The sequence below is a fragment of the Nematolebias whitei genome, chromosome 7 (assembly GCF_014905685.2).
Source record: "Nematolebias whitei isolate Nwh7 chromosome 7, NemWhi1, whole genome shotgun sequence".
In the NCBI taxonomy this organism is placed as follows: domain Eukaryota; kingdom Metazoa; phylum Chordata; class Actinopteri; order Cyprinodontiformes; family Rivulidae; genus Nematolebias; species Nematolebias whitei.
This window is the reverse complement of record NC_056504.1, coordinates 11,858,302-11,872,411: the sequence shown is the minus strand read 5'-3', so window position 1 is coordinate 11,872,411 and position 14,110 is coordinate 11,858,302. Positions and strand designations below refer to the sequence as shown.

Here is a 14,110-nt window from a genome sequence, read left to right as displayed (position 1 = left end):
AGTATAACAGACCAGTTTCCTTCGTCCATGGGAAAGATTTCCCTGTCGTCTGTCTTGATTGTGATTTGCCAAAAGACTTGCGTTCCACCAATGATGTTCTATTGTAGACAGAAACCTTCTTGTTTCCTAAAGTCCAGTCAATGGGAAATTATGCCATCTATCACACCTCTGACACCCCCCCCCCCTGGAAAAATCTCTTTGGATCTAGACGATTCACGTAAATTACATTTTGTTTGAAATTGGCAAATTTTGCAGAAAAGCCACAAGTTTGCAGGTATATGATTCATACAGATCCAAAAGGTGAGCATAATAAAAATAACATAAGTGAAAAACAAAAGATTCGATTCATATTAGATTGTTGACCCCAGCATCAACAATCATGACACTGGTTTAAGAATTTCCCTTACTTTTCTGAAGCTTTACACTCAGTTGTTCATGTTCACAGCTGAAACAAGACTGTTTTTTGAGATGCCAGAGAGCATCTTGGTATCATTTTACCTCATCCTCTAATGGAGGAACTGGAAAAGTCAGGCTCACAGCCAGTCAACCCTACACCACATGAAGATTAAACAGAACGAAGTAAGAGCCTATAGTAAAGTGTGCTGAACGACGATGTTTCTGAAGAGTTTGCCGTTTCATTTACTTATCAGTGGCTCCATTCTGGGGTTGACAAAAGAAAAGCCACTGAATGCATTCTGGTCCATGGTTTCAATGAGTTTTTTGTCACCATGTGAGAGACGGGGCTTCTCGTTCAGGAACTCTCGATCGAAGTTGCTGCAGTCGTTGGGAGATTTCTGTAGGCAGGTCAGAGAGTTCAGTTAGCCTACAAGCATCTTAAAATACTGAGAATACATGCAGGCGTTTCTAAATGCATAGGTGCCCATGCAGATGTGCAAGGCTCATACCACTTTAGGCTTGAAAGGAGGCTCAACTTGTCTCTTGGCCAGTGCTGGCCAGTTGATGACTTTAAAGAAAGAGTGCAAACGAATGTCGCCCACCACACCCAACCTTTTGCTGGGGTCTCGCACAAACAACTGAAGAAATCACAGGAAACATTTACTACTGAGAAACAACCCCAAGTCTCTGTAATACTAAGTGGATGTCCATAAAAGTTTAACTATTCACCTGTTCAAGTAGGCTTTTGGATTCCTTGGTGAGCCAACGAGGGTAGTGCGGGGTTTCTGTTCTGATGGAGTCGAACAGCTGGTCCTCATCGTCACCTTGAAACGGTGACTGACCAATCAGCATCTCGTAAACTAGCACGCCAAATGACCACCAGTCCACTGAGAAAGTGTACTTCAGTCCAAGCAGGATCTGAGGTAAGAAGACAGTTCATCAGAGGCATGTAAAAAGTAACAAGTGTTGCACGTAGATGCTGCATGTCTCCTAACACCCAGAGGCACACAGACATATTAGTACATGTAGAAATACAGGTAAGACAAGTGATTCTAAAAAATAAAAAAGCAACATTAACCAAGTCGTCAAACTAACCTCAGGCGCAATATAGTCCGGTGTTCCACAGAATGTGCTGGCTCTGTTCTCTGCAGAGATCCTCTCTCTGCACATGCCAAAGTCTGCGATTTTAACATGTCCGTCCTTGTCCAGCATAATATTGTCCAGCTTCAAATCTCTGTAAGCCAAAAGACGGAGAGATAACAAAAAGACCTAGATCATTCCAAGGAGCTCAAAAACCTATAAAAATACTTCATAGTCTATGAAGCAACATGCTGAGTAAAACTCAGTGTTTAGTCTTACCTGTAGACGATGCATTTAGAGTGGAGGAACTGCAGCCCCAATACTATCTCTGCAGCATAGAATCTAAATAAAATAAAATGAAGAAATAAAGTGAAACAGTTATGACCGCAACTCAGTGTTACATTTGTGGAGATCAAACGCCGCGGCACCCAAGGCATAATTTCCCTGCATACTCACGTAGCTCTGTTGAGATCAAAGCGGCCTTTTTCTTGAATGTGAAACATCAAGTCGCCTCCATTCAGGTACTCCATAACAAAGAAGAGATGCTCCTGAGGAAACGAGATGTTACTGTCAGACACAAATGAAGACACAAACAGTCCAAGTGTGTGTTTTATTTCCTGTTAGAGATTGCACCATAATATTAGTAAACCCATAACAAGATTTACTAATAGAGATGAACAGTAATGTCTTTACTTTGGTCTGGAACGTGGAGTAGAGGTGGGTGAGAAAAGGGTTCTCCCAGGCCAGAGACAGGACTCTCTTCTCTACCATGGTGCACTCCACATCATCATCCATGATAACCACGTCCTTCTTTAGAACCTTCACAGCAAAGTACTGTCCCTGTCCTTTCAGCTCTGCCAGCATCACCTATGGACGGTAAAAATGGGAGATGATGTACATGAGTTCATCTCAGTGGGAACATTTTTAGCAACAAAGCTCTAAGGTCTTTCCTCTTGCCATTTGCTCCTACTACACAATGAGGGATCACTGTTTTATTGGCGTTTATGCTGTGTTACAGTGACTTTAAGGTGAGGAACGTGTTGCGGGGCGTACCTTGCCAAAGCTGCCTTTTCCCAGCACTTTATGGAACACAAAGTGGTTGAAGGTGAGACGAGTCTGTGGAGTCGTAACTGCAGACGGGGTGGGGCTCACTCCCATGTCCTTGTCACCAGGAGTAACTACACATTTGCACATTTTGAGTAAATGAATACGCAAACCTGTGTGCAAATATTCATGCAAATATCTCAACAATGCCAGACAATTCACAAGAATAGAGGTAAACGGAGGATCAGCAACCAACTAATATAATGAAGCGTGATGATTTGGGTGAAACTTGACAGAAATCAAACAATTTATAACACTTCCGGTGCCAAATTCTGCATAATTTATCTTACCACTAGGTTCTGTTATGGCATTTTTGATGTCTTGATAGATGCCAATATCTGGTCCGCTGGGCTCATCGTGCTTCTTGGTGGATTTCTAAGATAAAAAAAATAAAGTTCGCTTTAATGTATTTGACATATAAGAACCTTCAGTATAAAACAAAAAACAAAGTACACTGGCTGTACGAACCTGGGAGATTTGAGACAAAGCTTCTGCCAGCATTTTCTGGTTGATTCCACATAGATTGGCCACTTTTACTTGGCAGTAACTATGAACATTCATGCTACAGTCTGGTCAGCAGCATCAACAAATCATGAGCCAGGCAGGGATGGGGAATACATAAAAAGATAATGTTATAGTCATAACAGAACGCAAGAGGAAGGCAAATACAGGTGCTGGTCATAAAATTATAATATCATGAAAAAGTTGATTTATTTCAGTAATTCCATTCAAAAAGTGAAACTTGTATATTATAGCTATTCATTACACACAGACCGATATATTTCAAATGTTTATTTCTTTTAATGTTGATGATTATAACTGACAACTAATGAAAACCCCAAATTCAGTATCTCAGAAATTTAGAATATTACTTAAGACCAATTAAAAAAAGGATTTTTAGAAATGTTGGTCAACTGAAAATTATGAACATGAAAAGTATGAGCATGTACAGCACTCGATACTTAGTTGGGGCTCCTTTCGCCTGGAGGGGGCCGAGATGGTGTAGAGGCAGGGCAGCCGGCTTTGGACCCGAAAGTCCCAGGTTCGATCCCCAGTCACTGCACATCACGTGGCGTCTCTGGGCAGCACACCTCATCCCCAAAATGCCCCCCGGGCGCTTTCAATAGCTGCCCACTGCACCACCTGGCGGTGGATGGGTTAAATGCAGAGACTAATTTCGCCATTGTATGGAAACATACAGTGCTGACATTGTGATGACATTATTATTATTATTATTATTACTGCAGTAATGTGGCGTGGCATGGAGTCGATCAGTCTGTGTCACTGCTCAGGTGATATGAGCCCAGGTTGCTCTGATAGTGGCCTTAATTGGCCATCTGAATTGTTGAGTCTGGTGTATCACATCTTCCTCTTCACAATACCCCATAGATTTTCTATGGAGTTAAGGTCAGGCAAGTTTACTGGCCAATTAAGAACAGGGATACCACGGTCCTTAAACCAGGTACTAGTAGATTTGGCACTGTGTGCAGGTGCCAAGTCCTGTTGGAAAATGAAATCTGCATCTCCATAAATTGGTCAGCAGCAGGAAGCATGACATGTTCTAAAACTTCCTGGGAGATGGCTGCGTTGACCTTGGACCTCAGAAAACACAGTGGACCAACACCAGCAGATGACATGGCACCCCAAACCATCAATGACTGTGGAAACTTGACACTGGACCTCAAGCAACATGGATTCTGTGCCTCTCCTCTCTTCCTCCAGACTCTGGGACCTTGATTTCCAAAGGAAATGCAAAATTTACTTTCATCAGAGAACATAACTTTGGACCACTCAGCAGCAGTCCCAGGCGAGACGCTTCTGATGCTGTCTCTTGTTCAAGAGTGGCTTGACACAAGGAATGTGACAGCTGAAACCCATGCCTTGCATACGTCTGTGCGTGGTGGTTCTTGAAGCACTGGCTCCAGCTGCAGTCCACTCCTTGTGAATCTCCCCCACATTTTGGAATGGGTTTTGTTTCACGATCCTCTCCAGGGTGCAGTTATCCCTATTGCTTGTACACTTTTTTCCACCACATCTTTTCCTTCCCTTCACCTCTCCATTAATGTGCTTGGACACAACGCTCTGTTAACAACCAGCCTCTTTAGCAATGACCTTTTGTGTCTTGCCCTGCTTGTGCAAGGCATCAATGGTTGTCTTTTGGAGAAGTGTCAAGTCAGCAGTTTTCCCCATGATTGGGTAGCCCACAGAACTAGACTGAGAGACCATTTAAAGGCCTTTGCAGATGTTTTGAGTTAATTAGCTGGTTAGTGTTGGCACCAGGTGTCTTCAATATTGAACCTTTTCACAATATTATAATTTTATGAAATACTGAATTTGGGGTTTTCATTAGTTGTCAGTTATAATCATCAACAGTAAAAGAAATGAACATTTGAAATATATCCGTCTGTGTGTAATTAATGGATATAATATACAAGTTTCACTTTTTGAATGGAATTACTGAAACAAATCAACTTTTTCATGATATTCTAATTTTATGACCAGCACCTGTATATCTAGGCTCACGGGAAAACATGCAAGCTTTTAGATTCACCTTCACATTTAAGGCCCTGCTTGTAGAGACCCCACAGCAGGCTGCCACAGTGGTCACAGAATGTGGGGCTTTTGTAGTTATAAGTCTTGAAGCGATGCGGCATGTCTACCTTGAAACGCTCCTTTTGGAACTACGAGCACATAGAAATCAGTTGAAACTCATGGAAATGAAAGGTTTTAACTGCTTTTGAGGGAAAGGAAATGACATTAAACATTTTCTCTGATTGAACACAGTACAAATGGAGGATTTACAGAGCCGTTACTGAAACCACAGAGGGGAAAGTAAACAAAATAAGCGCAATCATTTGTAAAACAACGGCCTTTACTGCCATAAGGTTGACATTTTACGTTCATTAACTTCACTCACCATCGTATCACGGCTGTTGGTGGCTGTTCCAGTGCACCTGCCAATAATCATTTCAATACACTTCTTGTGGATTGCAGCATTGCATTCTGGGTGAAACAAAAAAGTGAGACACAGTGTTAACTGAAATGTGTAGGAAAATTCAAACCTACAAGGCTACATTAGTGCTAAATGATGAAAGAGACCAGCTGAAACAAACACTCACGTCTGCATTTGTAACCTTGCTTGTTGAGTCCCCTTCATGACAGAAAGGCAAAAGATAAATGACAATATTTAAGACATGAAGAAATGTGCACAAATAAATAATTCTCGCTATTAGAACAAGTGCTGTTTCACTCTGTGGTTGAAGGATTTGAATAGTAAATGTCTGTAATTTTCTACATGAGTTTTTCTGGACTGGAATTGGACAGGGGATTCAAGTAAACCTTAATGTTTTTAATGCAACATATTCAAGTGAGTAGGCGTTACACTGTGTAGAAAAATGGAGATAAGTGTTTTTTTTTCTTGTCCAATGTGACAGAGTGATGGATCCTGGTGAGCAGAGAGAACATTTTTCCGTCACTAAATGCGTTGGTGGAGCCAGGGGGTGGCCAATGGCGTCTTTGGCTACCATAGATTAATCTTCAGCCATGCCAATCATTTGAGGAAACTATACTTTTAAGCAATATAAAAACTTGAAAGCTTATTTTCTTCAAATGATAGGGGTGTCCAGTTTACACACATGGTGGTGGCCATCTTGGATTCTGGAGTGTAATCCTATTTTCAAAAGGAAACTTTCTTATGCCTAAAAGCAGCCACACACCAAAACGGAAGTTTCCCCGTTGCCCATCTTTCAAGTAACCAAGCTCACAAAGCTTACAAATATATATGGCGGCCATCTTGGATTGTGACTTGGAAACCCATAAGGAACCTTTCTTACACCTAAACGCAGCCACATACCCAAATGGTGCATCACTAAATTTTCAAGTTATCGTGCTCACAACACGCACAGATGGATAGCAGGATGGTGGGATTTTCCAATTCCCGCTTTTTGCTCCACAATGGGGGACAAAAATGCACCCAGAATGATTATTACCAAAGAGTTTTAGTTATGAAAGAGCTGCACCTTTGTTGGTATGAGAACATAACATGCCCACTGTATATAACAGAAATAGGATAAAATCAGGATGTTTTAATAATTTGATTTTGCACAGAAGCTGTAGGGAACACGGGATATTTTCCTGTCTGACAAAAGGGATAAATAAATATTACAGTTTAGAGGTAGGGGAAGACACTGGCTCTCAGATTAGTGCTGCAGCCAACGTTGCATGACAGGCTTGTGGGATATTACTCGACAGTGATTCATTCTCACAATGGCAGCCTTCCAGCTGTATCAAAAACAAAGCTGCATTGCTAAGAAACATTGAAAGATCTACTCCCCTTTATTAAAAGTAACTGAAAATCCAACCTTAATAAATGTTTACGTATTTAACATTCTCACCAACATTATACTTTCTGTGACAGCTGGTGTGTAAAAGACTTCAGCATCTCACCAGAGGAAGTCCCTGCAGACAGAGCAGAATGTGGGCTGGCCAAAGAAGGTGGCGGTGAACTCATGGTTCTTGATGACATGAATCCTCGGTTGCTTGAAAGCTCCTCTCCTCCTGTTGAGGGTCAAGACTCCATCTTCAGGAATGGACTTCACTGACGCCGCTGAGAGAAGAGATCAGTTTACAAGTCAGATCACTGGATTTCTGGTCTGATCTGTAGAAATCAGTCATGTTTTGACTGATTTCAAAGGATTTATGATGGTTGCTTATAATTTGTTTGCCTATTTGCTCAATGAATATAATTTCACTCCTAATATTTTTTACTTGGTGTTTTTGTAACAAGCTGTATGAATAAAATTTTAAAAAGCAATATGAGTTTGAGAAAGGGTGCAGGTTAATGGAAGCTCCCTCTTCATTAAGTCAAGTTCTAATGGGTCAAAAGTCATTCATAGAAAACAGCAAATGACACTTCAGGGCAACAGCTCTTCCCATTTTACTATCACAGGTTTGTGTTTGGCGAACATCTCAGCGAGCCAGGCCAAGACAGAAGGAGGGAAACAAAAAGACAGAAAGAAGAGGCCAACTCTTTTCACACAAACCTAAATAAACTGCAGGCTTCTTTTCAGGAAACCTGTGGCGTGTGTGGGAGGGAGACGATGAAGAACGAAGCTGTTTTATAATAGTGGCTTCCTCCATCCCAGATCAGAGATCCCCAACTGTGCTAAACCCACACAGAGAATCCAATTACACAAAACCAGTCAGGAAATATCCCAGGGATGTCTCTGCCACTGTGACTATCACAGGCTTCCCTGTCGAAGTGACAAAACTGGCAGCTAATTTAGCCAACCAGTGCTGAATTAAGTTTAAAAGCACGTCTTTGGAAAACAACATAAAACAAGTTCTGTTTGTTATAAAACAAACTGTCTATGGAGGACAATATGCTGCTGAAAACTACATCTTAACCCACATTTTCTTTTAAGTCAATCCTCAAACATCTCAAACACCTCAAGGAAAAAAAAGTGAAAAACTAAATCACATACACGTTTAAGCAAACTCAAAATACTAGTAAAGTCCTAAGTATGTTGTATCTGGGAAAATGTGGACTTTGTGCATCTTTGTACAAATATTAAAAGTCTTAACTGTCCAACACAGAAACTTTGTTGTAACACTTAGATCTTACAACCACACCTAACGTCAGCTGACCAGTGCAATGTGAAATACAAAACCAGTTTACAGACTCAGAGCATATCAGTTCCACAACCTGCACCCAGATAAACACTAACGGGCTCACTACAGCGTGGCCGTGGATGACAGAACGGCAGACGTGGACACTTCTGAGGAGGTGTTCCTGCCAGTAGAGGGCAACATGCAACCACACAGAGGGAGGACATGTGAGACAGAGACCAAAATAACAGGACAGGGATCACCAGCTGCTGCACTGAGACGTCCACTCCCACATACAGCACAACTCCCTGGTGGTCTAGTGGCTAGGATTCGGCGCTCTCACCGCCGCGGCCCGGGTTCGATTCCCGGTCAGGGAATAGAATCATATGTTTTTTGTCTGTTAACATTTTCTTTGTTAAATTGTTTTGCAGAAATGACAAAAAGCAAAAAAATTAACCATTTAGAGAGTATTTCTCAAAACAAATGATCTGCTTTTGGGTAAATGTGGAAACGCTCAGCTGGTTAAACTTATGTTATGAGCTAATGAGTTATTATTCTTTATTTTCCATATGACTCCATGCGTTTTATTTATGCATCTAGTTGTATTAAGAGCCCTAAGACTGAGAGTTTACCATATGCATTACCTTTTTCAACTGCATCAATGTTCTCCAGGAACAACTGCACATTGATCTGGATTTTCCCTGAAGGAAGAAGATCCACCCAGAAATCGTCACGACTATTGGTCTTGGACTTCTTACAGCGCTCTGCGAGCACCGACACACCCAGAGTGACTTTGGCCAGCGGCTCCTCGGTGCTCTTCATAAGGATCATTTCTATGACACGTCCCTCATAGATGTGAGCATCAAAAGCGGATTTCCAAGGTGGATACACGGTGGGCTTCCTCTGGACCAGGGTTTTCCCTCGCTCTGTCAAAGAACATGGGTATCATCATGGTTGTTGCCGCTTCCGAAAAAATTACAGTAGATTGTTGCAGAACCAAGCTTCAGGAGAAAATGATGCAACTAAACTGATTATATGGCACCCCCACTAACTTTACAGGTCCTTCATCTTACAAAACAACAACTGTATACAGATACACACATACCTGTGGTGACGGCCTCCTTTATCCTGATGGCACAGATGGGAGCCTCTGTCAGTGCAGGCAGGGAACCCATTTCAAAAGTATTCAGGTAGATACGAAGAAAAGGTGCCATGATGACGATTCACCTGGGCCTCCTACAAAAACAAACAGTCTGTTAGGACTTCATCTTGTGTTTGTATTGCTCAAGATCTGCACTCAAAACAAAGGGAAACGCTTCAGATGGCTCCCTCAGATCGGACCTAGAGGATGTTTCCAACTCAGCACACAAGTTTAAAAAAAGACACGCAGCTGCCACTAATGAGTGAACACTGTACACACGAGCATGTTTGACTGATGAGAGAAACAAGGTCGAAAAAGACCAAATTATAAAAAGACGTACCACATTTTTCACTGTATAAGTTGCACCCTTTAGCATACATTTGCAAGTCCTGCGGCTTATACACCGAAGCGACTAATATATGTTTTTCCCCATTTTATAACTCAATATTTGGCTAAGATCTGACGATTTCATTCATTCTGACATGGAAAATATCGAACACTACCATTTCCAGCCACTAGAGGGCCCTCAAGCAATATGGCAAGCCAAGCGTCTCATTAATAGGTAAAAGTGGCAATTAATGAGACACTTGGCTTGCCATACCAAGTCACCTTTGTCTCGCTCTGGAACTGCTGGAGCAAACATCAAATCAGCTTCATTTTGACGTGCCACCCAGGCGAAATGCAGCTGATTTGACCATTAAAGTGCATTTATTAAGTAAAAGTTCAACTGAGACACCTTTGCTATAATGTCGAGCAAACAAATAATTGTTTTTAAGTGTTAATCTTATTAAATTCTTGTTACAGACCTCCCGTGCACGCTCCCGCAGCTGCCATTTGGCAGCCAATCGATTTTTGGCACAACACCAGCCCACATTTCCGGGTGGTCAGCAGTGACACATAATGGATGCGACGTGTACGGCAGTGCGACGTGTACGGCGGCAAGCACGGTAATGATGACCTTGACTAAAAATACATTTTTAAACATAAAATTGTTCTGCATACGGTATGTGTTATGGTATAATGCAGTTATTAATTCTTTAGATTTTAAATGAACACATCACTCAGCTAGCAGTGTGAAGTTTTGCCACAAGTCTAACAATATCCTGAAGAGCTCAGTTTTTCCTGACAACTCAAACTGCTGTCAGTATATAAAGGAAATGAAAACGTTAGTTTCTAAGATGCAGTGAAACCTAAGTGTTCATGAATGTTCTAGCTTCTAAAGGTGTGATAGTAAATGCTTTTAATTTGTTTAATTTATTGCGGGTGCTGCAGATAACACTGCTGCTCCATAGGACCTGCACTTTTGTATTTTGAGCAGCTTCACATGTTTAGAAAATGGTTATTCTTCAAGTGTTAAATGACCTGCCTAAACAACAGAACTAACTTTCAAAAAAATGTATCGTTTTCTGTAGAGCAGCAAGTTAAAAACTGTGTGTAAAAAAAAAAAAACTACCGGTATTCTAATGCTAAAACATTTGGCATTAACAGAACTGCTTTGTTGCATTATCAAAAGCACAAGCAGCGACTAACAGTCCTCTAAGAATTTGTAATAAAGACCTTCTTATTAAACCCATCCACACTACAGTCATGAATGGTTGAATACAATAAAAGAATTATAAAACTCAAAACTTGTCTTTAAAACCTTTAATTTCTCGGCTTTTAGAGGAACTGGAAACAAAAAGCAGGAGATGTTCAACCTTTGGCTGCTACTGTTAAAGATTAACTACGGCCTCACGTTTCCACACCTTGAAGAACGTTAATGAGTTTTGGAAGAGGAGAGCACGAACTGTTGAAATCTGTTTTGAAGTCGTCCTACTGGAGAATCAAACCACTGATTCATACGATGATGAACGTCTTGTTTTCACAGTAACAAAGTGAGAACACTCCTGTTTGTCTGCATTCTTTTAATATTTTAGATTAAAGGATGGAATTTTTCCAGGCTTACGGTACTTTTATACTGACGTCATGTTTCATGAGATATGCATCATAACTACGGCCCGTGGGCCACATGCGGCCATTGGAGGGATTGTGTGGCCTGCGACAACAGTTTAACTTTGGCCTCAAGAGATTGATGCAAATAGGCACCTTTTGTTAATTTTTAGGGTGATTTCTTTAATATTTATATATATTTTTAGAATAAATAGAAAAAGAGGTAAAAAAAATAATGTGCAATACAATTTTTGTTTAGATACATTCAATACTTTTATTGATATTTCATGTTATAAAGGACACCAAAACTTTACTGACTTTTACTGATTTTGATGAAAACTTTTTCACTAAAATATTAATGTTGAGAGTTTAATAAAAAAAATAAAAAAATAAAAAAAAAATCACAAAAATAAAAGTATACTTTTTTAAATATCAAAATAATGTAATAATAATACAGTTTGTGTTCACACATTGCTCTGCAGACAAGAACTAAATTACAGTTTTAACTTCCTGGGATAAACTAAAGTACTGAGCTGACTATTAAAGCATTTGACTATTTCTCAGAGAAGACCTGAAAACGTCCCTGAACCCGTTCGTAAATTAACTAAACGTTGAGTGTTGGGGTGTCAATGCAGCAGCTGTCTGAAGCGCTAACCTGCAACTTTTTTCTTTAAAGCCAAGTAATAAAGTGGGACTTACTTTTGGAATAATCTAAGGTGACAAAACACAAACATTCTGATGTGCAGTAAGAACAAACATCTAAAATAGATATTACAGCTACTGCCAGTGGCTTATTAGGGTCTAGAGCTGTCATTTCTAACCTGAGCCTGAAGTCTGGCCCGACCTGAATTTGAGCCGGGCCAGGCTGGTCGCAGGCTTGGAAGCAGTTTTATAAATCATACAGCACAAATAAAACTAAAGAAGAATGCACAACATAAAATTGTGTTAATCTACTTATAGAGGAGGAGGCAGGTTCGACCGGCCGGTTGAAAGAGGTAAAAAAAAGTTGCGTTAAGTTCAGATGGATCAGCTGATCACCGGCCGCGTGTCTCCTCACCTGCTGTCATCTGCGGTGAAGGAAGTAGCAGCATCTACAAAAGCTGAAGCGAGCAGCGCGTTCAATTAAAATAGCCTTGTTCTATAGTTTTCCAAATAATTTTGCTCTAAAAATATTTTTGTTAATCTGTAATGGCCTATTTTAAGAGATGATTTTTTTAGGCTATTCGCTTTGTATGTTAATATCCATTTGGTGAAACAAGAAATCTTATATCTTTCTTTCATTACGTTTTTAAAATATCATGTCAAACTGATTTGCTTACAAAAGCAGTAAAAGCTTAATAAAAAAAAAAAGGCTCGAATGCAACTCTATTACAGTCATCATGGTAACCGCACACCTGTATCTGTTGCTCCCTGACAGCGCTCTTCATGAGACAGGCAGAAAAAGTAGAAACAAGCCTCTAACAGAGTTACAGCCTGCTACGAGTCACACTGAAGTGATTCCTGAACTGTAAGAAACAGAAACATCTGCTGGTCACACATGTCTATTTTTGTGTCTATGGGGTTTGGTGTAGGAGACATAAGAAGTAAAACAGCCTTTCACTTTCAGTTAAGAAAACTGAGCTCAGACACAATGGACGTCAACGAGTATTTGGGTGTGCGCACCTTGGGATAAACAAATCAAATACAAACTGGGTAAGAACTAGACAAAAAGTCCTCAATTTGATGTAAAAACTGCACGAGAAGTGTAAACAACAATATGCTCTAAACTGAGAATGCTGTGTAACAAAAAGAAAAACTAATTAAAATTGAAATAATAACATCAAAATGCCAGTTCAGTCATGTGAAATCCAATTTTCTGTACTTGCTTAAACTTAATTATGCATTAGCTGTGAGTTGTTCAGAACAGTTTGTGGAGTAGAAAATCAAAACTTGTAATTAAAACAAAAGATTAATAGCAAATTAGTAATGGGGTGCTTCATGGCCTGTGCACGAGAAACCCTAATTGTGAGCAGAAAAACACAAAACTTTAACCACAATGCACACACATCATGCTTTAATGTGTGCTGTGATTAAATGATGATCCACAAACTGAGTTGCTTTAAGGAATTTGCTGATTGTCTACTAAAGCAATAGATCTGTGATAAAGAGGAAGTGAATAACAGCAACATGCTGTCTCCGAGATGGAGCGCTCGACTCCAAGCTGCTTCAGTTATCAGCCTTACTTAGCAGACAATATGTTTGTTACTGCACAGAAGTGATAAGCACCATACGTGTTTACATTTTTATTTATCACGTGCTGATTTAAGGCTCCTAAACAAGTGGTGTTTTGTCTCTGACTGCTCTAAAAACCATTCAAGTGAGCTGAGAAAACATTTCAGCTCTCATAATACGCCCCATACTGTATGTGCAGATATTCTCCCATTAATAGTAAACAAAGTCCAGGAGGCAGCATGTATATGGTCAAAATTAATTCACACCGGACTTCTCTTATGTTCACAAACAGAGTTTAGAATAGAGAGCTTGGTTTCCCCAGAGAAAGTGGAAAAAATGAGCACATGTAATCTGGAAAGGGGTGGAAAAGAAATCAACCACCCACTGGAGGGAAGGACGTGGGGGTGGGGGTCAGATTTACCTTCAGTAAAGTCAGCAACAATGAATTCAACAACCAGCACAGAACGTATTTGTTGGACATTTGCTGAAACGTGTCAGTAAATGTCCAACATGGGCTCTTCCTTCAGAAGTCTGTGTTGAAACATCAAATTTTACACAACACTTTGTAAAATAAAAGGCGCCGTAACATGTGGAAAAAAAAAAGAAGACATCTTTACAACCAGGGTAAATACAGCTCCACTA

The 14,110-nt window shown here is 40.3% G+C and overlaps 1 protein-coding gene and 1 non-coding gene across 2 annotated transcripts in view; one reads left to right on the top strand and one right to left on the bottom strand.

Moving 5' to 3' along the window:
• Positions 1 to 603: 603 nt before the first annotated feature.
• Positions 604 to 14,110, bottom strand: part of LOC119412264 (protein kinase C delta type-like) — a 25,150-nt gene continuing 11,643 nt past the window's right edge. The window contains exons 2-17 of the mRNA XM_037679248.1: positions 9,293 to 9,423; positions 8,832 to 9,113; positions 7,027 to 7,177; positions 5,700 to 5,731; positions 5,498 to 5,583; positions 5,132 to 5,261; positions 3,049 to 3,149; positions 2,871 to 2,955; positions 2,530 to 2,654; positions 2,170 to 2,343; positions 1,933 to 2,024; positions 1,756 to 1,818; positions 1,492 to 1,630; positions 1,126 to 1,314; positions 906 to 1,034; positions 604 to 794 (exon numbers count right to left, since the gene is read on the bottom strand). Coding sequence (XP_037535176.1) covers positions 636 to 794; positions 906 to 1,034; positions 1,126 to 1,314; positions 1,492 to 1,630; positions 1,756 to 1,818; positions 1,933 to 2,024; positions 2,170 to 2,343; positions 2,530 to 2,654; positions 2,871 to 2,955; positions 3,049 to 3,149; positions 5,132 to 5,261; positions 5,498 to 5,583; positions 5,700 to 5,731; positions 7,027 to 7,177; positions 8,832 to 9,113; positions 9,293 to 9,401 — 2,046 coding nt within the window. The 5' untranslated portion in view covers positions 9,402 to 9,423 and the 3' untranslated portion in view covers positions 604 to 635. The remainder of the gene's footprint in view (positions 795 to 905; positions 1,035 to 1,125; positions 1,315 to 1,491; positions 1,631 to 1,755; positions 1,819 to 1,932; positions 2,025 to 2,169; positions 2,344 to 2,529; positions 2,655 to 2,870; positions 2,956 to 3,048; positions 3,150 to 5,131; positions 5,262 to 5,497; positions 5,584 to 5,699; positions 5,732 to 7,026; positions 7,178 to 8,831; positions 9,114 to 9,292; positions 9,424 to 14,110) is intronic.
• On the top strand, positions 8,493 to 8,564 carry trnae-cuc. Its single transcript has one exon. It is a non-coding gene; the product is annotated as a tRNA-Glu (tRNA).